The sequence below is a fragment of the Manacus candei genome, unplaced genomic scaffold, assembly GCF_025592945.1.
Source record: "Manacus candei isolate 608988 ecotype Guabito, Panama unplaced genomic scaffold, ASM2559294v1 h1tg000082l, whole genome shotgun sequence".
Lineage (NCBI taxonomy): Eukaryota > Metazoa > Chordata > Aves > Passeriformes > Pipridae > Manacus > Manacus candei.
The window spans coordinates 1,644,002-1,668,576 of record NW_026138130.1 but is presented as its reverse complement, the minus strand read 5'-3'; the positions used below and the strand labels follow the sequence as shown (position 1 = coordinate 1,668,576).

The 24,575-nt window shown below is 36.8% G+C and overlaps 2 protein-coding genes across 10 annotated transcripts in view; one reads left to right on the top strand and one right to left on the bottom strand.

The window, feature by feature from the left end:
* Window positions 1-24,575, top strand: part of CACNA2D3 (calcium voltage-gated channel auxiliary subunit alpha2delta 3) — a 482,761-nt gene that overhangs the window by 410,117 nt on the left and 48,069 nt on the right. The window lies entirely within an intron of this gene.
* On the bottom strand, window positions 5,173-14,811 carry LRTM1 (leucine rich repeats and transmembrane domains 1). The gene is made up of 3 exons (XM_051811631.1): window positions 14,715-14,811; window positions 8,181-8,777; window positions 5,173-5,609 (listed from the first exon to the last, which is right to left on the bottom strand). The coding sequence occupies exons 1-3, from the start codon at window positions 14,809-14,811 to the stop codon at window positions 5,173-5,175; spliced, it is 1,131 nt and encodes a 376-aa protein (XP_051667591.1).

The window sequence follows — 24,575 nt, the reverse complement described above, 5'->3', positions numbered from 1 at the left end:
TAAAATAGATGTTTTCCTTGTCAGGCAAGACAGTGATTTACTTAATCTTTACTCCACATTATAAGCCACAGAAGATTATATTCAGCAGTAATGTTTAGCAAATCCCTCAAAATGTTTTTCATGCTTTGGTAGAAAACCACTACTTTATGTTTTTCCAGAGTTTCTTGTTCATTTTGAATATTATCTTTGTGTTCACAAATCTAATATTAGTAATGTTTTCAGTTTTAGGAAAACTGAGATGTGTATCTGTATAGTCTAACATTAAAGAACTTGCAGACTTAGGTTGGGAGCCATTACTTGGGAAAGATGGTTTGCAGGTAATGTGTGGAGAGAGGGAACCTGAAGTTAGCTAACATAGTCACAACCCTTCACACATTTGCATTCATTTCCATTTGGTCTCAATTTCACTTCACCACACAGAATTAGTGTGTGGAATAGCTGGATAACAGGGGTTTTAAAGATAGTTCTCTGCTAGTGTTAACTTGAGAATTTAACCTCTATCTAATTCTAGGACTTCCCTCACCACTTGCTCTTAGAGAATCCAGAACTCTGACAGATGAATTAGAACAGTATCCCACCATGTGTAGTATTCATATGTATAGTAAATGGCACAGAGCACCTGCTCTTTGCTTCTGCACTTCTACTTTGCTTTTGGGATTTTTTGGTTGGTTGGTTGGGTTTTAGTACTATGTAATTTGTGGATGAGGAAGATCCTTGTGATCTAATAGCAATGAGATTCTAGGGGCATTTTGCTAAATAATTCTGATGCCAACAAAATAAATCCCTGATTGCAGAACAGGGCAGCAGATGAGCTACTGGGTCCTTTGGAAAACTTCAAGTAATGCTGTGCAAGTATGAAGCTGCAATCACATGAATATGTTTGCATTACTACCAGTTTAAGTACTGTGGATTGACTATTTTCCCCCCAGTAGACTATATTTCCAAATATTAACAGTGTTTTCTCATGTGTTGTGTCTCGAAATGAGGATGAAGCCTTATGCAAAAAAAGTTGAACACACAGTGTACATAACCCTAAAACATGGGGGCATCCCTCTGCAATCAGCAGGAGAGAGAAACCACAGCTTTCCTTGGAGATAGGTATGAAATATGTAGTTGTTGGTTTGTTTATTTTTGGTTTCCTACTCCTTCTCCCTTCTTGTGACTTACTGTGACTGGTGTTGCTGCCTGTTTCCCCCCTTGTCTGGGGAACATACAGTCACTTTTCAGGTAATGTGAGCTCAGGACATACCAAGACTCTCTTATGATTGTTATTACTATGCCAACTCTGGGAGAGTTCAAAGAGCAAAGCTTTAAAAGCAGGCATCCTTTCTGGATGCTTAATTAAAACCTGTGTGTCCTTGTCTCCTGGGCAGCAAAGATAGATGGTTATTAGGTAATACTTGGTATTTTCCTGTTCATGTTGTTAATGATAGATAAACCATGAATAGTGTCACTAAATGTGCTACTTTGATGTTCAAAAAGAGGGATCCAGAGTTTGTTTGGACATTGCATTTCTAGAGAATAATGAAGCTGAATTTTGCTTGACTTTTTTGAAGCTCTGAATGGGAAGACAAATATGGCAAGCAAGTATGCTTTAGTTTAAGCTTTGAGTATTTCTATATAGATATAGTCTCTATAAATATAAATAAATGACCTATAGTAGGTCATTTTCTGTGAAGAACATTGTTCTCTTGTAGTTTTTAATTTGTGTTCTGAAATGAAATTTTAGAAAGTCTCTTTTTCTGGAAACAAAGCAATATAGTGAACCTTTTATGAAGGACAGGAATACAACAGTATGTGTGCTTTCTCTGTCTTTTCAAATATCTTGCAGGGTAGTGTGTCCTGATATGTTGTTGACTTTGAGGGGGAAGAGTGTTTTTCACAGAGATTAGAAAAAATTACTGTGCTTACTATAATACTCTCACGAAATTGCTGGAAGAACAATAAAGCTTTCTGGGGAACCTTTATCTGAAAAATAAATCTGTGCAGACAAATTATTTCAGTGGCAGATGTCCATTGCTAAGCTTTACAAATCAAGGGCAGTTCTATGGGGAATCCCTAGATTCAGTCTTCCACTTGTTGTAGTCAATAATTTTTATAGACAATAAATGGTGGCTTTTATCTTTGTTTATCAGTAGTCAAACATTCTGTTTACCAAAAAATAAATAATTTTACCTTTATTACTTTAAGCAATTGAATCAATACTTTTCTCTGCTCAGTATTTGTTATTAGCTTATCATCAGAAATGACTGGAATTTGTTAACTGCAAACTCTTTTGTAAATATCATATATAGTCTTATAAAACTTAAATGAAAAATTTCCCTGGGATTTTTGTTGGGTTGTTGTTTTTTGGTTTGATTTTTTTTTTCCTCTAGCAAACAGGGTGTTAGAAAGTATGGAATCAGATTTTACATGGATTGGCTTGCTCTATCCCTATAACAGAGGGAAGTAATGGAAATATGAAGTACTTTGCTTTCTGGCAGAACTGCACATCAATTTACAGCTGTGTGTGTGCGTGAAATCCCGAAGTATCTTCAGTGTGACTTGGAATGAGTTCTTTAAATGTTGCACCCTTCATTGCCTCTTCCTCACCTTTTAACTCTTTGTTATTTGGGGGTTTTTTGTTGTTTGGTTTTGTGGGTTTTTTTAATGAATGATCTTACATTAAGGAAAGCCTGAAAGGTTTTTGGTGATAGGACTCTCTTTTTAATGACTAAGAAGATGTTCTGGGTTATTCCTGACTAGGAGATAGCAAGTCAATTCTTGTTTTTCCTTTGCTTAAAACTATCAGAAATGTGAACTGGTTTTTGCTGGAAGCTGCATTACTCCGTCTGAGCCTTTAGAAACACTGTGGGTGAAACCTCTCTGGCAGTCAGAAGTTTATTAACTTTCATCTTAGAATCTGCAGTTTGACTGCAAGTGTGCTCATTTTAGGTTGTCACTGTAGAAAAGCACTGATTTGGCATGGCTCCAAACTCATTTACTGGGCCATGGGCAATAAGATCCAATACTGTCTTACTTCAGTCTTCTCTATCTGAAAAGCTGTGTTTTGCTTTGTAAAATATTATGTCAATAAATGGATAAAAGAATAGAAAACGTAGATTTGTATATTTAAATGTCTTAGCTCTGAAAGTAGATTATTCATTAGGCTTTACCAAATATTTAGAAGGAAAAAAAAGCAAATTTCAAGAGAGGAAAAACCCTGAATACAAATATTCTGAATATTAGGATATCATAAAAAATGTAAATATTCTAAAAATCTTGTGCTGTTGATGTCTCAGCTGAAGCAATGTGCCCAATCTAGGCTACCACATTTTAAACTAAATGTAGAAAAACTGAAAAGGTTTCAGGGAATGCAGGGAAGAAAAAAAAGTTTAGAGAATGTGGCCTTGCAGGAAAAATTTGAAACAGCTTGGTTTATTTAGTTCAGGACAGAGAAGAATGAGCAGAGCCTAATAATGATATGAAGTACTTAGCAGTTAAAAAAAAAAAAAAACAAAAAAAAAGAAAAGAAAAGAAAAAAAAGAAGAGACAGTAATTGATTGTTTTCAATGCCTGCTAGATTTAGATTAAGCCTGAGATGCTTAATTTTCTCTGGACATGAAAGTAACTACAGATGCAGGAATGAGCTTTAATATTTAGGTTGCAATTATTACTAAGTAGATAAGAGCAAGGGTTACATGACTCCTGCCATACAGCCCATTACTCAGTTCAGGCTGTTATTAGAACAGCTACAGAGCTTCATCTTGGAATCCATCTGTTGGAAGGACAGAGCAGGTCTCTGAATGCCATGACACAGCGTCCCTTTGCCCTTGTTACAGACTGTTATTTGGACATTTTCCTCAAGATTGTAAACATTCTTGATTTCTGCATTAGCTTCCTAGGGAGGTCTTTATCCCTGTCATTGGAGAGAGTTAGAAACACATTAGACATCTGTCATGAATAGCCTGAAATGTGTTTTATCTTGTCTTGGAAAAGGTAAATGGAGCTGCTGATCTGTGTTGGTTGCCTTAGAATAACTTCCAAGAATTATTAAAAAAATGCTTCTGCACATTCAAAATATTCTTTCAGTTCTAAACCTCTATTATTCAAATGGCTTTGGCTCCAATTTCCTCTGATGGCAAAACAGTTCTGCAGAGAGTGAAGGTGGGGACCCTTGAGTGAATTCAGCTGAATGTTCTCTCTGTGAAAGAGAACATGTAAACATGCAACTATATTGTCCTCATACTGAAGGGCAGCACTGTGATGGGGGCTGCATCTACACTCGTATTTGCAAAATGGAACACTTGTATCTGGATTTGGGAATAACATCAGAAATGTCTGTAGCAAGCACGTATGCCAGCAGGATATCAGGTAGTCTCCTCATATCTGTGTCCTCATTTCAGTGCTTGCATGCAAAACTTTCTTTCTTCAGAATTTTCTCAGCTCTCTTTAATTCTAAGTAATTCGGAAATTATATGTGATAGTTAACAAGGTACTTCCTATTTTCTAGGTTAGGTGATGGATGTTATGTTTAATTGTGGCCTTCTAGGGCAGATTGGAAGGTTGAAAACACGTTTTTGGAAATGCTTTTAACACATTTACATTATCAGTGCCAGTGAATAGACTGGCTGGTTTGAAAACTGATTGTCAATTGTATAGATCTTAAAAAAGATAGTAATTTGTAGCTATTTTCTATTTTCCCTTGCAGAAGGGTCATTCCTGTTGGGCACTGACTGTAGCTGCCCCACAAGTTGTATCTTGGTCTAATACTGCATCAAGAGCTAGTGAAGGATAGTGGAATACTTTAAAGTGCCTATATCAATATTTCTTTACCTCCAACACTTGACCTTAAATGAATACTTTAAAGTACCTATATCAAGATTTCATTACCTCAAATGCTTGGCCTTAAATCATCAGTCAGTCAGTCATGGCTGGGCTTCGCGAACGAAGATTTGGCCTTAAATAGTGGCTTCAGAGTATACATGCACAAAATATAGATAAACTTGCATTGTTTTATATGAAGTATTAGAAGGTATTCCAAGGAATATATATGTTTACCTTATAAAAAAGTATGGGGGAAAAAAAAATGAAAAAACCCCAGCGATTACTATTAAATCAATCCTGTTTAGACTCCAGGCCTTTTAGCTGAAGCGAGGGCTTTATTTTCAAGCAACCAAAGACAGAAGTAACTCAAGCCAAGGAGCTATCAAATGGCTCTTTTTCCTCTGGAGTCCCGTGCTGTCTGACCGGGGCCAAATGTTCTTTGTGGTATTTAGCGGTGATTGCAGCGTAAGCACAACCATAAACGGCAGCTGCCAGCATCATCAGGCACACGATCCCGCAGACGACGCCGGTGATGACGACGGTGGCGATGGCGTGGCGCAGGCTCACCGGCCTCGCCTTGGCTTTGGGCTCGCAGCCGGCGCGGCCGCCGCCGTCGCCGTGCTCGCCGTGGGGGCCGTGCTTCGGGGAGCTGCGGTGCTCCCAGCCGTGGTGGTGAGTGCTGGCCAGGTGGGCATGAGCCGTCCTCAGGGGGCACGCCCCGAACAGCTCGTAGGGGACCTTGAGGAGGTCCTTTCCCTTCCGAATCCCCGGCGCCGCGCAGACGATGCCGTCGCTTATTCCTCCTGGAAAAAAAAGAAACCCCAAATGAAATTAATTATGATGTTGAGATTTGATGGTTTCTAAATTGTCTTAATGTAAAAATAATAGAAACCTGAAGTAAATTTGTTATCAGCTTCGATTTCGTACTTTTAAGGATTTATAACTATATTTTAAAGACCTATTACCCTGCTCTAATGTTAAATTTCATGATTGCTTAGAGCCAGCTTCCACTCTCTTCCAGAGGATGTTTTTAGTATAATGGGCAGTGAAGTAGGAAGCCACAGTCCTGGTCAATCACACAGTTGTTCCTCAGCATTTTTCAGTTTGGTCAATGGTGAGATTATTACACTTTAACACTCAAATAAGAGAATATTTTCAAGAAGTAGTTAATCAGGAATTATCTGTGATTTTATGGGTGTAAAAGTGAAAAAAAACCCCAATAGTGGTAGAAAATTAAGAACTAAGTCATAAAAGAAAACAAAGAGATATTGTTAACAGCAAATTCGACTCACTGAAATTCAAGCCATTGCTTCTTTTTATAGAGAGAAATGGATACAGTATATTTAGAAATTATTTCCCACTTGATTGAAATAGTCATTGTTCTGACATCATATGCTAACCATAACAAGGCAAAGAGAAAGTTCAGTAGGTTGTATGGATACATGAGAAATATTTTGAAGCAAGATTCATGGTAAGAAAATGTACAGAGATATAATGAGTTAAGATTAATCAACCTATTATCCTGCTCAAATGTTGAATTTCATGATTGCTTAGAGCCAGCTTCCACTCTCTCCCAGAGGATGTTTTTAGTATAATGGGCAGTGAAGTAGGAAACCACAGTCCTGGTCAATCACACAGTTGTTCCTCAGCATGTGGAGTGTGTGTCTCAGGTCCCTAATTGATCAATACACGTGGCTTTAGAAGTGTAGTGGGTCAAGGAGTCCACAAAGCCAAAAACAATGTTTGCATATTTTTTAAAATTAACTGATCAAATTAACTGAATTTTCTTTCTCTTCTCTATCCAAACAATGCACCTTCCAGCTAAAGCCAGGCATAGAAATTTTCATCCTGAAAAGACTTTGAGAAAGTAGAGAACACAGATGGACCCAAACTGAAATCTGGAGACTGCTCCACAAATATTGGTGATATTCCAAGGCAGATCTGAGCATAGCAGGTCTCTTGGCCTTTAATAGCCAAACCAAAACATGGTTCCAGATACCTCCAACGTGCTAGTTTGAATGTGGATATAGATAAATAGTCGAAATCCTGCAACTGCGAGTCTTTAAAACTGGGCTTCCTTTAAAACTTATTGATAAAATGAATTTGTAAGTTCCATGTCACTGAATTTAATTAATCTGTCAGTGTTCAGAAAGATGGAAGGGCATCACTGAATTTCTAAACAACATTGGTTTTTGAAATAAGTTACAATATTTATGCTGCTTGCAGAGTAATTAAGATAATCTGATATGTTTATCTTGGATCATTACATTCTTCTGCACAGAGAAGTCAACCCCTGCTGAATTCTTTTGTAGGGAATAGTTCCAGCATAATAAAAATAAATCCCTGCGATAATGTAATATTTTACCAATCAAAAACATTAAGATTTTAACACTTAGAGGAGTTTAACCTTTTCTCTTTTCTGGAAGGTTGCTTATGGCAGTGAATTTACCTCATCCAAAGATTACTCCAGTATTAATTTTGTCAGTGCACAGCCAGTAGAGTTTTCCAGTTGGCCTGTAGAGTTCTTATCCCTGAAAATGGTATTCCATTCAGTCACAGGCCACATGGACCACTTTCATATATGCAGTGTTGCAACCTGCTCCGTGTCACTTCCATATACAGACAGGTAATCAGCAGTTTGGTCACATGCAAGTCTCAAAGCCTCATTTAGAAAAAAGAAAATTGCCCTGCTGTTCTGAATTCTCAGTCTGAACATACCTCCTGGAAGAAATAAATTACTTTCTTTTAATACTTAATTCCTTTAGAATTAAATCATATTATCTCTTTTACAGCATAACTCATGAATATATTTAAAAGCAGGTGCGAGCAAAACATGACTACTTCTATTTATAAAATTCACTTTTCCTTATGTGATGCCATTACACATTTCTGTCAGGAAATTGTCAACGAATTTAGTACCTCTTCTAGTTAGCAAAAAATTAAGAAGCAACACTAGGTATTCTTACAATATTATAGAACTACTAAGTGATAATTGATAGAGGAACTAGAATCCTGAGTTCTCCACAGTTTAATTGGCACTGATATCTGTCTTGATGTTTACCATTATGCAACAACTAAAAAGCTTTTAAACAGTAGGTTAGTTTCTAGCAAAAATATATTGGTAGAATTAAAGCAAATGTATGGGCACGAATATATTTGTTATACATAAAGATATGGATCTAAATACATGCACACACTGCACGTTTGCAGAACATATCTGTACACACTGTATGGTTGTGTGGGTGTGCTTTCTCTCTTTCTCTGTGTGCTAATATGAAGTTCTGCCCTGATTCCAGTTTGCCACCTGTATTTGTGAAAGCACTTATATTCTGACCCATGCATAAGGATATATTTTAGTGAGAAAAATTCCTTACCTCTGTATAGAAAGCTCTCCAGCCACAGTTTCAGGCCAAAGACATTACAATTACATTGCCAGGGATTATCTTTGAAGAGAACCACTTTCAGATTTGGAAGTGACTCCAACAGAACTCTTTCCATTTTCTGAAGTTTGTTATGCTTCAAAGAGAGCAGTGTTATATTCCCTGTGCTGTTTCCAAAAGTCTCGGGCAAACGTATAATGCTGTTGGACGACAAGTCCAGTTCTTTTAGGTGTGGGAGGAAACTGAAAGTCTTGTTTTCTATATAATGAATCAAATTTCTGGTTAGGTTTAGAACCTGGAGGTACCGTAATTTCTGGAAAGCACCAGGTGCCACACTTGAGAGAGAATTATTGGACAAGTCTAAGATTTTGAGTAGCGGCATTCCAGTGAATGCATTTTGGTTGATTCTCCAGATACGGTTATTCTGCAACTGTAGTATCTGAATTTCAGGAGGTAAACGAGGAGGGATTTCAGTAAATCCTCTGTTCTTGCAGTCTGCAGTCTTCGAAGCTGTGTGGCACAGGCATTTGTCAGGGCATCCATGAGCTGCATGTGTTAACAAGATGACACTCAAAACGAAAAGCCAGTTGCCTGTATCAAATGTGAAAGATTTAAAATGAGTTTAAAATGTTTGTCTTTTGGCAATATGCGGGTCATAAACATGACCAGAAGATATACAGTTCCATAATAAACATTAATTTAGCTTAAAGAGAGCGTGTTTCTTTGGCAATACATGAGTAAATTGCAGTAGTATTGAAGTACTTTTATAATGCAGAATTAAGTTAGTGCTCCCGTAGTCTTAAAATGAAGCAATGGCTTTATCTTAAGTACAAATGGTTTTCAGGAGTATTTGCCATCAGTAGAGCGCTGATGTTTGAAGGGAATGCTACAGAGTTTCTAAAATTATTGAACTGAAATGTCTCTCTGTGGTAGTAACAAATTTAAGGCATCTTGTGTCAGAAGAATTACCAGTAGAACTTGTATTTTTCTTTGGTTTTACAATCTTACTGCCTAAAAGAATTAAGTCAATGTAACATCAAAAAAATAACAAGCTTCAAAGACATTGCTCTAAAAGCAATTAACAGTACTTTTCCAGCAATCCAGATTCTGTAAGTTTGTTCTTTAAAATATCTATGTTTATGCTTTTTGCCTAAATTCCCTTATCTGAATACCAGCTGTACTTCCTATAGACACAGGTTTCTAAACAATCAACAGACATTTGTTAACAAGCTTTTAAAAAGATAAATGAGTTGACAGGAGTACTTCATAGTATTTAGTATTTATAAGTATCTGCTGCTCTCTGATGTTCAGGTAGTTTTAACTGAAAAAAATAATAGTTTTTACCTTTTATGTCTTCCTAATGATCTTAACTTTGAAAACAAGGTGCCACTTAAAGCTATGTTCATGTACACAGCATGATTTTTTTTTTTTGAAACAAGAATCAGATGGTGTTGAATAATTAGATTTTATTTGACTAGAGAAAGCCAGAATGATAAATCTGTTTGCAACATTGGTTTTGAGATTCCTCAAATAGTTTTTACTATTTATTATTTCAAAATGCAAAACATTTTAGTTTGTTGCCACTTGAAACCTCTGGAAATTAACGGACTTACTGCTTATTGACTTAGAGAGATAAAACCTTAATTACTGTCAGGGAATATCATATTATGGAATAACAGTGTATTATTATAGTATGAAATATGATAAATGTATAAATGAAAGTTTTATTTTGAGACTACAGTTTAAGGCACAAACTAGTCACTAATTTTCACTCGAAATAGTATTTACATTAAAATTATACATGGTCATCTGCAATACTGAATTCTTCATTGTGGAATTCATTTGAAAGAATTCAGCATTCCTGCAAGCAAGGTAAGCAATGCTTTCAGTTCATTACACTGTTCTGCAACAGTTGGCTTTGGAAACAGACACAGCATCCAATGTAGAGTTAAAATAAACACTTGCTTAGCAAGGAAATGCTTAGAGAAGAGAAAAATTACATTATTAATCTGAATGCTTCAGTATCTCACCTTTCATTCCGCTTTGCTTGCTCTTTCCCTGGCAGAGGATTCGGTCCAGATTTCTGATGTAGAACAGTAACAAACGCTGTCCTGATTCCCACTTCAAATCTGTCACGTGCTCATCCAGTTTCCTTTCCGTGGGTTTTTTTAGGTGATATCTCTGGCTTGTGTAGAAGTGCAGTTACTTCCAGTCAGTTACTCCATCAGCCCTTATTTTTTTCTTTATCACAGTCTTCCACCCCATCCCCCCTACCTCGTCTTTTATGATTCTCAGAGACTTACTCTGCCTTAATCAGTCAACAAGCCATGCAAAGAGTGTCTGCCCAACTCTAACTGGACAGCTGTAACACACAAATAATGACCTGATAGCCTTGCCTTTTCAATTTATTTAATCTGCATCAAATGCAAAGCACAAAAATAAAGCTGCCTTCTACTATCCAGTATGCTTTCTGAATTCTGGTGGATTATTAGCTATGCTGTGTCAATTTTTACAAGATCAGATGACTCTGAATATGGATTCTGATTATCCTGGGCTGTGAGTGGAGGCACTGGAGTGTATAATATCACTAGGAATAGACCTGTGGATTGATGACATAGTTTTGACAGTGCCCTTGTTTGCTCTTTTAAGCTTATTCATCTGACATCCATTAGTTGTGCTGACAGGATTTTATTGCATGGGAATGCAGAACTGGTGGCTCCTTCTGTAAAAATGGCACACACACTGCTATAGTCACCAAGAATATTGAACAAATAAATTTGTTTTCCAAGATATTGGAAAGAAGCAGCAGATGATACTTAAAATTGTGCTTTGTGTGTTCATGTGGTGCCTTGACTTGTCTCTTTGTTATTTCTTCAGTATAACTCATTCATGCTGTGCCATCTACAGCAATAAAAGGATAAGTGACTTGTGACTATGAAGGAACTCAAAGGTGTTGAAAGGAATGAGAGATCTGGTATATAATTAAGTCTTTCCAGGCCATATGGTCACTCCATCTGTTAGCTGACCTATGGAGAGGGAAGTTTTTCAATCAAAAGCTTTCAGACCTATTCTTAAATGTAACATAGCTTTCTTGGATACAAATTCTGCTTTAGGTCCTTTTGAAAAGATCACACAAAGCTTACTTTCTAGGGCAAAATTTATATGCTGTAAGCAACACTATGGAAGGAATTATAGAAAAATCAGATCAGAAGGTCCAAACTGCTGCTTAACGCGTCTGGTCTTTACCAGAGGTTATCTGGGGTCCTGTCAAGCTGTGACTTGGATATTTACTAGGCCAGTTGTATGCAACCTACTCCAGTGTGTACTTGTCCTCAGCATTAATAATTTTGTCTTGCATCCAGTTAGAGATTTCCTTGGAGCAGCTTGTGCCCCTCACCTCTTGTCCTGTCACTATGCATCCTTGTGAAGAAAGTAACCCCCTCTTCTCCACAGCTCCCTTTTAGTTACCAAAGGTTTGTATGTAACCCTCTGGCACCCTCGTTCACAAGGGAGAGCTGTGGCTGTTATTGTATGCTTTGCTGAATTGTTTCTGACACCAGTCAAGAGACCCAAAGAGCAGTGAAGGAGAACATGGAAAAACTGGCATTCTATAAAGTAAACATGATTGTTCATCTTGAGGATCCCAGGATTACTGCTGTGAGTTGCAGACCATTACTACCCTTGACACTCTTGATGAATGACACATCATCCTGATACAGGATAAAGGCTGAGATTCAGTGCAGAGGAATACTGTAGATGTAGATAACCTGCTATCACAGTCATACTGATTAACCCCAACTTTACAAAGAGAGAGGGAAAGATGCTTGAAGATCATCTGTACCATACTTTAAGTAATGTCAGGTTAATGCAAAAAGCTTTTCTAAAAAACATACTAACAGACTTGTCTTAAATAGTACCAGTGAATCATTTTAGCAAAGACAGAACTAAATGTAAAAAGGACTATTATAAAATATCAATGTCCTTAGAAGTTGTAGCCTTGCTAGCTATGAATACTCTTTCAAATAACAAAGTTAGGTCAGGTGCTTGTTGCTTGAGATGACATCCCTCTCTCTTGGAATAACTCATCCCTTGTATCAGTGACATCTCTTTTCATGACTTTTGATTATGTTGCAGGAAGTACTAGCTATTATGTTCTTTTTTTCTAGTCTGATAAGACTAATTCATACTTTTAAATTCCCTTTGGTATATGAAATTTTATTTGACTCATTAATTCAAAGGGTTTATTTTTTAAGTTATTTTTCAGTCTTAACTAATGTTTCCTGACCAGGTGGGTTTACAAGCTCCCACAGTAGTATATTTCATCTAACAGTGAGCTTAAAGAATGTCTCTTAACTGCCTCTCCTATTTTAGGTAAATCTTTGCAAATAAAATTGTATTATTTTTAGCATGTGCCATATTAAAGAGTTCTTCATAGGACAAGGTCACTGAAAGTTAAGCACTGTGGGAGGTTCAGTTCCAGCAATAATGCAGAGGTTGTTTTGTTTACTCAAAATCATGGTATAAGAAGTTATTACTTTTTTGAAAATCTTCATGCTGGGTTCAGATTTGGAAACATATGATTAAATCTGTCGATTTGCTTTTCATGTAGATGTGGCCATTTTTTTCTTGTATTGAGAACTCTGAATGCACATGTTTTGTAAACAGAAGTTTCCCCAACCTATAATCCACGTCCTATTCCCATTTATTAGCAATAATACTTTGGTTGTGACGGAGAAGTCTGATGTGGTGAAAATTATAGTTGTGTCACAGGTAGAGACTTGCCAGCAACAGAATAACCATGAAATGTGCTCTACTTCTGGCCTTTTGAACCACCAGCAGGATTCTTTTCAGTTGTCTGATGTGGTGCAGCAACTGTGTTATTGTAACTTCTTAAATTAGCTTGTGCCTTGTTGTAGCAAGGTATGTTTCCCATTGCAGAGTGAGACAGCGGTGAACTAATATCTGATCCCTGTTGGCTGGTGGGGGCAGTTCTGTCTTTGCTTTGCCAGCAAACTCTTTGTTGCGGCAATTACTGCCATCTGCTTCAAGGGGAGTCCTATGTGTAAGAATCATCTCTTTTACAGAAGAACATTCTGTTAATTAAACTCTAGCAGAAAGGAAACAATTTAAATATTTCAAATATTTAAAAGCTACAGGATTCGAATTCCACTGCATTGTATATCGAGTCCAGGCAGACATGATTACATTAAAAAATGTTCCCAAGACCACAGCAGACAATTCCTATACATACTCTTTATTAGATTTATTTTCCTTATAGTGGAAAATAGTATAGCATAGTATAGCTTTGGAGTGGGAAGGAATTAAAACTGAGATACTTTCAGGGAAACCACATGTGCTTTCCCCTTAGTAACATGTGTCTCCAGATTGGTAAAACATCCAAGCTCTTGCTGAAGACCTTAAATAAAAATTTGGGCAATGCAGACTCATCTTCATTTTGGTCCAAAAATAATTTCATATTTGTTAGTGAAACAACCCATACCTCTGTTGTTAAAAGTCTTCCCCTTTAACTGGCACTTAAAAAAATACAGTAGTAGAAAGAGCTTATCCTTTCCCAGCTGAGTCAGAATGCTTTGAAAACAAAGATGACAGGACAGAAGAAACCCATGAGTCCCTCATGCTTTTATTTCTAAAAGGGCCGTCCTTGTACTCTAAGAGCTCAGGACCCTTTCAACTTTTTCCTGGCAGGGTACTAGGTTTTCAAAAGTTGACAAAACATAGAGGAAAACCCTGGATCCTGGTTTGGCCTGCCTTTCACAGAAGAAGTATAAGCCAATGGATCAAACTAAATTTCTCTCAAGGAAGATTTATACCTTAAAAAGCTGGCCACATTTTCCAGAAGAGGTGGGTGTGTGGATTTCTTCAGACATCCTATTGCTTAGATAGGATAAGAGGGGAGTAATAGCAGCTAAAATTTATTGACATCAAATTTGGCTATGAGGATATATGATTATCAGGTATAAGGAGACACGATGATGTCTAAAAAGTTTTGTGTCTGCGTTGTCCCTTCAGGTGGGAAGTAATATTGTGTAGCTCTAAAAATGAGAAAACAGGCAGACAATTGTGATTTTGTAGAGGGGAAGAGCCCAGTTTTCTTCTTTCCAGTGGCTTGTTTTGCCTTACCTAGATACATCTGGTACTTGTTTATACAGTGTGTAATTAATCTATGAAATGCATTGTTGGAAGTTATCCTTGGGCCAGAAGATTAGTAGGATTCATATATAATCTGGAACTGTAGTTACCTCATGGGGGAAAAAAAATAATTTAGAAGGGATATAAACTTTCACTCTTAAGGGCTTTAATCAGCCACTAATGACACAAGTTATGGAGAGAAACCTTTCCCTGTGGGCAGGGTTTTTTTCCATAATTATTATTTATGGGAATTTTTACACCTTCCTCTGACACCTCTAGAAGAGGCCAGTATGTGAGATGTAATAGTGGACTAGATGAACTGGAACATGCTGCATTCCAGGTGGCAGCTTGCAGTGGGGGAAGGGGTAGCTGGGCAACCTGACAACCTGGCACTTGCCCAAGCTGCAGACTGGGGAGGTGTGTGCTGCTGTGCCCCTGGTACCACCGGGGCTGCTGCTCCGAGCACCTTCTCCATTTCGGTCAGAACTTTGTTCTTCCCTAGACCACTGTTCTGATTTGGACTGGAAAATCCTTTTAATGTTCATATCCAGGTCTTTGCTAACCAGGTCTGTGTTCAAAACCTGTAAACCAACTGTTTAGGTCCTTTTTTGCAGTTTTCTTCATTTTTGTTTTTCTCACTGTAGTGATGCAAGACTTTCAACCCAGTAGGTAGATCAGTCAGCAATTTGTTGTGATATTACAATTCTAATATACTGCTGTTAGAAGTTGCTTGTACTCCTTTTCCTATTACTAAATGAGCAGAACTATATGAGGGTGAGAAGGGCTTGGAAAATGTTGAAAGACCAGCCTTGCAGTGTGCTTTGGTAGGTAGAAAAATTACCAGAGTGGATGCAAGGCCTTCAGAATGAGGAGAAGCACAGGGAATAGAGATGCTGGGCCTCTCTACCTTAATTGCAAGTTAGATGAAGTTGCTGCAAGGGGCAGATTATGTGTCAGCAGAGTATTTGTTCCATCAAAAATAGCAGCAGGGGGTGCAGATTCCATTTTCAGTCATTTTCTGACTAATGTCTACTACCTGTTATGCATGCTGAGCATCCATAGATAGAATGTATCGCCAGTATGATTAGAGTTAATTAATGAATTCATTTTGCCATTATTGTAAATAGAAAAAAATATTGCTTGACATCAAGCTAACATAAGTGAAAGAAGTAAAATAGGAGCAAGAAAACCACATGTAAAATAAGGACAGGTGTACACTTTGTTTTATCTTGGCATTTTAGATGCTTTTTGTCCACTCTTAAACATGTTAAAAGTGAGATAATTCACTATTTTTCTAGATAGTTTATTTATTTTTCACCAAAGACAATTTTCCTTTTTAAGCTTTTACTTCGTGTTTTTGTTTCCTTATTTTTATATTTAATCAGAATTTCTATTCATGGTCATAGCTCACCCTGGACTCAGACTTAAGACCAATATATAAATCTCCTGTGCATTTTGAATGGTTGATTTACTAGGCCAGTTCTTATAAGAATTGGAAAACCTTTTTTGAACAACTTCTGTAAAAGGTTTTTGAAGTGTTCATTGTGTATGAAGAAAGATTGTAAAGTGCAATAAATGCTTCTTAAACTGCTGCTCACCAATTGTACTACAAAATTGAACTCGTACTTCATTGAATCCTTTTGTGCTTTTAAAGCAAATTGTAGTGGTTAAGTAAAACTTACTCACTGTAAAATATTGGGAACTTCTGTATTTATGGGCTCAAAAGGACTCTTTCTCTTTGCCTTAGTAGTCGCTTGAACCCAAGAACTTGCAGAAGCAGGGCTGATATATTTACTGCAGTAAAAAATCAAATAATTAAACCTCTTGCAACACTTTGGAAATAGCCATGGGAGGTTTTTTTTTTTCATTTTCATCAGAGTACTAAACAACCCAACATTAAAATTATGCAGCTGATAAATGTTAAATACGTAATTTTTGTGGATTTAAACATCAGTAGAAATTTAAGTATTCCATTGGATCAGGACCAATGTGTTCAGTAGCTTTGGAATTTGAGCTTTGATGGAATATTTCCCTTCGATGATCTTCTGCTAAGAGAAAAGGTTGAAGCCTGAAACTCCTGAAAGAATCTCAATTGTCCTGCAGCAGGTAAAGTGTGATGGACCATCTGCTATCACATGATAGTGTGCCTGTTAGCAGTGTGTAACCCTCTTCAGTACTGGTATGTGGCAGCTGTAACTAGCAGACCTCTGAGCATGATGGATGAACAGGGCCTGGAATGGCAGCGTTTGTGGCTTATGGGACCATTTTACAGGTGGTGTAAGGATATTGTAAACTTTTATCATTTATCTCCAGTGAACAGGAACAAGCCAGATACCTGGACTTGCTGCTGCTGTTCTTCATTTCAATAGCAGATAGATGTCACAGGGCAGCACAGAGTTTGCTGCTTTTCTAGTCTCTTTTTTCTCTCTGGATTTCTCTGTCATCCCTACTGCTTTAGGTGCTGCAGCAGCAGGCACCAAAAATCTTCTGAATATGACAACAAACCAGAGATCACATGGCATGCTGTTATACTTCTCTCTCCCCTGCCCCCCAATTTTTAACCTGTCAGCAGGTTTTAAACACCAAGGATGTTTTTAAAACACCTTTTTTCTCCCGAGAGTGTTTTAAATGAAGTAACAGGGTAAGTCAGATATATAGATGGATTTCTCATCCCTCAAATTTAGCGAGTTCTGTTGTTTACAGACATGATAAATCCTTGGGAAACTCAGCTAGTATAAAGGATAATGATGCTTCTGTTTAGAATTTGTGAAACAGACCACTGAGAGGACTTTTTTGTTTAAAAAAGAAAATACTCTTTCAGAGGGCATTTTATTAATGAGAATTACAATACTGGAAAATCTGCTCTAGATTAACAAAGAACAGTAACAGTGTATCCAAATGGAACTGGTTGGATAATTAAATTTATTTAATAGGTACTGAAATTTAAACCTCTTGATCCCTCTGACGTAAGCATAACTCTTAAAAGTCGTGGAACTTGATTCTAAAAGTGTAATGTGGGAGAGAAATGTTGAGACCATGATTAAGGATTTCAGATACCCTAGGAGGAAATGTGTACAGGATTAAAACAATAGGCATTTAAATAAAGAAAAAAAAAAGAGGGGGAAAAAAGAAAAAAAGAACAAACCCTTAAACTGTAGCTATGAAATATCAGAAGTAGGTGTGCAGCTTATACCAGCAGTAATGAAGCAACATGACTGGGATAACCTAATGGGAAAGAAAGGACACTACAGATTTAAATTGTTAAGAAACACTATGTTTTCACTATTCTTACACTCCTTTTACCTCTTCTGTATTATCTTGTCTATTTTGACTGTATGGTCTTCTGTATTTCTGTTTTGATTTCCTGTTTTCATGTTCAGAATCCCTAAAGGTCCTCATTCTATGATTTCTCATTAATAGAATATTTTTTCACTATTCTTTAGAATTGATAAAGTATGTACAGTGTATAATATTTTCCTTTTCTTGGTTTGTAAAAAGGAAAACTGTTTACTGCATTTTAATACATCTGTTAGGAGGATTGTAGCAAATGGCTGACAGGGTGTCTGCTAAGTAAAAAGGAAAATGTTTTAGTAAGATTGGCATAAATTATGAAGTCATAATACTGAGCTATGCCTAGTTTTTGTTTGTACTAACTAAAGTTATCTCTAAGCTTTTAACTGTGGTTTCTGTTTCACTGTCCCTTAAGATGCTGAAGGATGAACTTTGTGATTCAAACATATGGATTAGTTGAGAGAATAACATTTATAACAACAGTTGAAATGCCTGTGGGCAAGTATAAAGAAAAAGTACTCTATAAAAGTAGATTATTAACCCTAAAGTTCAGACAACATTTAAGTGTTGATCTCATCTTTTTGCCTTCCATGTTTGTACCTGACTTCTGTATCACCACTGAGTGATGCTGAACTGTACAGGTAATACATATTATCATTTAATACAGTCCCTTTTTATTCAAAGGCATTTCTATTTTAATACTCTTCAATTTATGGTGGATCTCAAAAGTTACCAACCTGTTTGAGCTTCCTCTTTCCATAAAGCTATAGCTTTCTTGGATGGAAAGGGTGTATTTTCATCTTTACTTGCTTTCATTTCCTTCTGCAGTATGTTATTTTGGATCATAATGGCAGGGCTGAGCTTGGTTACTCACGTTTTGGCTGAGACTTTTTATCCTTTTCCCTTTTCAGAGTGACAGTGTCCATTTTCTCTCCATCTCTTTGTTTCAGCAGAGTTAGATGAGCTCAAAGAACAGTACTACTCACTTCTCTGTTTCTTAAAGTGCTCGTTGGGAGGAGCAGGCTGACTGCATTTAGAAGCTGAAGTTATGCATCATGTGCTCAGTTTAGTGAAATAGTAATTGCCACACCTTGGAGTTTTTTGGTGTCAATAAGATTTTAAATGGGTTTTCATTAATTACTGCTACAAGTTTCTTTTCTATAAACCCATTAGAAAGAAGAAAGAACAGAACACTGTCATTTGTAGTTTGTGCTGATTTGGAGATGTTATGTTCAAACACAGGCACCTAAGTGAACATTCGTATTTCATGCAATTGTAGTACAGGCTTTTCCTTGAAAACTAAACATTATCTACTCTACCAGGTGCCATCAGCTGGCCATACATTATTTTCTAACCTTTTATAAAGCAGTAGATCCAGTGTTTCTGGAAGAGCGACCTTAACTTCTGGATAAATGACTTCCCGTTCTGTCTTACAGTTTTAAAGGTCAAACCTTGCTATATTTTTCTCCCCCAGGCTGGGATGACTGTTTTCAGATTGCACCCTAATCTATAACACCGATTGTAAGAATATTTAGCTATAATTGCTTTTGTTCCTAGAATTCAAATCCCTTTTCCTAGAATGTGAAACATCCTTCCTCCCCTTTCACAGCTGGGGAAATGGAGCACAGAACACTAAAGGTGCTTTGCTTGTGGTTGCACAACAGGGAAACAGCAGAGCCAGGAACAGCCCTAAACCTTCAGTGCTTCAGCCACTACACCACCCTTCATATGCAGATGTTCTCTGGTGGAAGCTTCACAGAAATCCACATTCCATGGGATAATTTGCTTTCATATTGTAAGATAAGAGCAATGTTGTCATTTTTAAAAAATTATATGTATAAGACCAGTTAACACATTTTAAGCAGTGGCGATGCTGAGATTTTAGGGATTAAGATGGGCTGAACAATGGAGGGTTTCCCATGGTAAAAGTACTGCTGTAAATTTTTCTTCTGGTAATGTAATTAGGAAGTATTGGCTCCAGTTAATGTAACTTAAACAAAACATGTTGTCCTCGGCAAACTTGTTAAACAAGCATAGCATTGTCTAAAAAGAAAACAGGGACAATATAGTGTTTCCATGGAAACTCAGTTAAAATGCTGATTTGTGGATATGAGCATAATCAGTACTACAGTCTAATTTGATTGAATTAAGTGAAAAAGAGAGTCTTAGTTATGAAGTCAACACAGTAGAAAAGTATCTCTACACATGCAAGAGTCATATTCTTCCATCCTTATAGATTCTTTCTAACTGCATGTAAAAGCAGGGAAATCTGTGTGGGACCATTCTCTTTTTCCTTCTGTGGTCAAGTGCACCATTTTTAATACAAAAATCAAGATTAGAATTTAAAATAAATCCACTTCATTGGAGTTGGTTATAGTTTACTGCATCTCCAATGTGTGTTTTTTATTTCCTTTTTTTTTTTTTAATGAAAGGGAGAAGGGCTTCTCGCTTAGAGTAGGGCATATCAGCTCTGTACTGTGAGAGAGTGGAGAAGATAATCTTTGCTTACCTTATAGACATGCTGAGAAGATTAATTCTGAAAAGGAGTGTTTGTAAAATAGCAGAAAAATAAATAATTGATTGAATTGACCTATTAGAAAATTAAATATGCTCTATAAATGTGTTACAGCAGCACTTCCAAGAGAACCTTTGTCATTTAGAAATGTCTACATTTTGGAAAGTGGTATTTCAATGTTATTTTGATGCCCAGGAATATGATAGAGACTTCAGAAATCCAGTGTGAAATGTTTCTGGAAAGCCCATCAGTATCAGCCAGCCTTCGGTATATGCCTTAACAGCTATAAAAACCTGGCCTTTGGAAGGTTAACTTTACTTGTAAATCAATAATAGGTTTTCCTTTACACAATAACATAATTTCTGAAAATTCCTGCCAAAAGTCCTTTCCTTGAGTGGAGATTTAAGGCCTTTCTGTGTTCTCCAGAGCTCCATTCTGGAAGGTGCTAAGTGTTCTTATCGCACACTGGACATCCCTTAACTCTCACAGACTTCAGTGAGCACTAGCAGTGCTCAACACCTTCCAGGCAGAAGTCCCAGCTGAATTTGCACCTATTAGGAAACTTAGTAGAAATGGAAGCTATTTTGTATGATAAATCCTTAGTTTAATGTAATACCAGACAATTACCTTTCAGAAACCTTCCTGATTTATTTCAAGGCTGTTAGATTAAAGGGGATTACATCTGGTATCCATGAGACCGATTTCTCTCAAAAATTACTAATTTACAATTCCTTTAAGGAATGCTTTAAGGCTGCATTGACAGCTAAATCCTCCTAATCAGTTGTGTATAAATTGTAATATACTACTTGTAGAAGCATCTGGATAATAGTTTATGTGAAGAAAGTAGGGTCCATTTGTACTTCCATTGTGAAAGTCATGTCAGCACTTACACTATTTCTAGAAGTTAATAACTCACCCAGAGAAGTTCATTTATGGTCATAACTTGGCACACAGATCTCTGGCAATGATGACATTTTATTACAAAAAGTCTGTCAGTGCCTTTTCATTTATCAATCTTGACATTTTTTAAAAGCCTTATTTCTTTGTTATTTTCTTGGAGTATCAGTTGAAAATATTTATTAATTATGTATTTGACCATAAGTTTGTCAATAGATCGGGGTTTGTATTTTGTGGCTTTAAGAAGATCGTTTCATCTTTGTGTAATGACGCAAATAAGCTTATTTTTAGCACTATAAAGACACTTCTCAATTGTGAAGATTATTTCTGAAATATGGTAAGTAGACAAGTAAAATAGAAAGGTGTCATTCTATCCCTGAGTATTTGACCTCTTGGATGCACATTAACTGTTTTCCAGTTCACACACTTGAACTTCTAAACGTTAGATAAAGCAAAAGACACGCTATTTTCCTTAATACAGTTTATTTCTGAGAGGTATAGTTAACATATCTTGGTGGTTTCAAAATGGTGGCAATAAATGGTTTACATGAAATAAAGTTAAGTAAATGTGAAATGTTCAGATTATGGGTAATGTTAATCCATAGTTTTAGAGACTGACTTTCAAACTGAGATGTTTGTCTGTAATATACTGAATACATCTTGAATGATGGTATTTCTTCTTATTTAACACATACAAAGTAGGAGAATATGAAAAAGAAGAAAGCTTATATTTCAGTACATTTGAGAATCTTTCAGTGTTATTAATCTAAGATTCCTTTCCATTGCAGACATGGTTTAAACCTCTAGTTCAGGATGTTCCAGGAATGCAAGTTTGTAGCTCCTAGTTTTGTTGAGCAAATAGGCAGCTGTGTTCTTTTCTACACAGATATTCAATAAAAATGCTTTTTTGATGCAATAATTTTTTAAAAAAGGCTTCTCTTGCAATTATACTGTTCATGGAAAAGTTTAACATGTGTCTGTTTTGCTATTACTGTTTTATAAATTGTTCAGTAAAAGACACAAACATGAATCAGGATTCTTTTGGGCACATACATTTTTTGTACTGTTCTAAAACTATACATTACCACCATGTGGTTTAACAGCAAAAAGATGGTTAAATAAAGTAGTGATCTTAGAAAAATAAAAACATGAGAACTATTCTGGAACATTACAGTAAATATTTGACTTATAAAACATCTAAATAGCTATGGTGTTGAAAGGCTGGAGACTTGTATTCATGATGAGGTATTTCTGATGTATTATTTGACTTCAAATAACATTACTCGTATTTTTAGTAATTCAAAGTAATTTTCTAATCACAGTATGGCAAACAGTTTGTAAAGAATGTCACTGTTTTTATTATAACTCAGTAAATGAGAGATCTAATACTTATTTCCAAATGATGTGATAAAATAGAATATTGGTGTTTTCCCATTCACTGTCATAAATCCAGTTTGACTAATGAGATTTCATATATTCATAGACCTTGTATACAAGGTACAAGTACCCCCAGGGATAACAGGGCAGGCAAGCAGTTTGCAGTCAGTGTGTTCTGCAGGAAGAGCTGAATTCTGTAAGTCCCATCTCTCTGCTAAGATTGGGAGCAGCACAGTCTGCATGTCTTGGCCCCTTGGTCTGTAGTGGGAGGGCACTGATCTGATAGGGGACAAATGGACAGAAAAGTCCCTCCCAAGTTTGTTTTGCAGTGGATGACATAATATTTATCTTTAATGTTTCACCCAAAATATTCTGCATCTGGCAGTAGGACAACTTGTACCCATTCTGCTATGATAGTGTTTCAGTTTGAGAGGGGTAAACCTCTTTGGAAATAGCAATAGAAGCTTTGCCCATTTCTGAAATCACCCTTTCTCACAATGCTGAGATATGTAGAAACAGAGGGTTTTTTGTCAACATGCTTAGGTAGTTGCCAGAATGAGGTTTGAAAAGAAAATATGATCGAGGTTTGAATGTGTTGAATTATAGTTACAAGTGGAAGCAGAAAGCCCAACATCTCCTAAGAGAATCTGGTCAGAGTCTCTAAGAGTTCAGATAAGTATCCTAATTTCTGGATGTTTGTCTGAACTTTGAGCCTCTTAGGGTTCCTTAATTGCAAACTTGAAACCACAGCCTTTTGGCTGAGATTGAAATGTAAACTGGCTCTGCTACTCTATACTGCAACCTCAGTTGTGAGAAGTAAAGCTTTATTTGAGCACTTGACAAGTCATGGATCGTCCCTTAAGATTTATAAATGTGCTTACAAATATATACTGTTCCTACTTTTCGTTTCAGTCATGGGCTGTACTTGAATAGCAAGGAAACACTATAAAACTAAAAATTGGTTAGGGATTTATAAAAATACCCTCATTGCTTCATTATTTTAGCATTACTGTGGTCTTCACATGCTTGCTTTCAGTCTTTACATGCTTCCTGTACCATCAGAATTCAGATATATTTGTCTGAGTATTTGCCATGCAAAGAGATTCTGGAAGAAAGTTGAAAGCTCAAAGGAATTCATAAAAGCTCTACCACCAGCAGAGTTTCCTTTGCAATGGTTCTTGCTTCCCTCTGCAAGCTGTTGAAGCTTCCCAAGGCTAAGAAAAAAGAAAAATACTGCCCATCTTTCATCCTTTTTTTTTTTTTCTTTCTTTGTGTGTGTGTAATGGAATGAGCCAGGTGTCAGTAGGTGTCAGGTATTTTCTAAAAGTCACAGGGAGGATACTCCAGACACCAGACAGGGCTTAACTGTGCCTGCCTCACCCTCTTCAGTTTTGGTAATCTAAGACCCTACTTTATATTATCAATGTACTCCTTGTATTTCTCAGGAACAAAGTACATATCTTTCCAGCAAAGTGCACTCAGTGTAATTTTGCATGCCTGGTGGTTACCTTCCTCCAGGCGTAGGGGAGTTTTTCAGTTTGGGGTTCTTTTGTGTGTTGTTCCTTTGTTTGTTTTTGTTTGTTCCAGGTTTTGTCGGTTTTGTTTTTCTTTTTAAGTTAGAGATGGATTCTCAAGTACCTCCCCTGAGCTGTGCTCCTGGTACACAAAGTTTATCACGGGGTAAATGAATAGATTTCTATGGGAGCCCTTTGTAACAGTGTTGGCAGCACATCAGCTACTATCTTATGAGGTCTGAAACGCAGTATAACTGTCTGAATGATAATTTACAGGTAAACTGTTTCACTCCAAGTTCCTCAGTGAAGATTCCTGAAAAAGCAATGGACTTTGAGTCAAGAGTGTCTTTTTTTTTTTTTTTTAATGTTTTCACTCAATTTATATCCTTTCTGTGTTTCCTCCTGCTCCTGCTGCTACTTCATTAGTCCTCCAGAAGGAAGATATGTGTCAGGGAGTCACAGGGAGTCTGGTTTATGATGATGTTCACAGACTGCCCTCCACAGTTCAGTTTGTCAGGGGTTGGCTGCAAACCAAGCCCTTCAGTTTTCCCTGGTGGTTTGAGTTTGGATGAACTCCGGCCTCCCAGCAATCATCATCCTGCTCCCCTTTCAGCTTGGCCTCACATCAAGTTCCCAATATCTCCT

Bases quoted from the DNA above. Each gene is read 5' to 3' on its own strand.
- LRTM1 (XM_051811631.1), bottom strand. From the start codon at position 14,811: ATGGAGAAGGTGCTCGGAGCAGCAGCCCCGGTGGTACCAGGGGCACAG. The intron at 8,778-14,714 runs GTTGCCCAGCTA...CATTTGATACAG, and splicing joins GGCAAGTGCCAGGTTGTCAG to GCAACTGGCTTTTCGTTTTG. The intron at 5,610-8,180 runs GTAAGGAATTTT...TTTTTTTTCCAG, and splicing joins GGAGAGCTTTCTATACAGAG to GAGGAATAAGCGACGGCATC.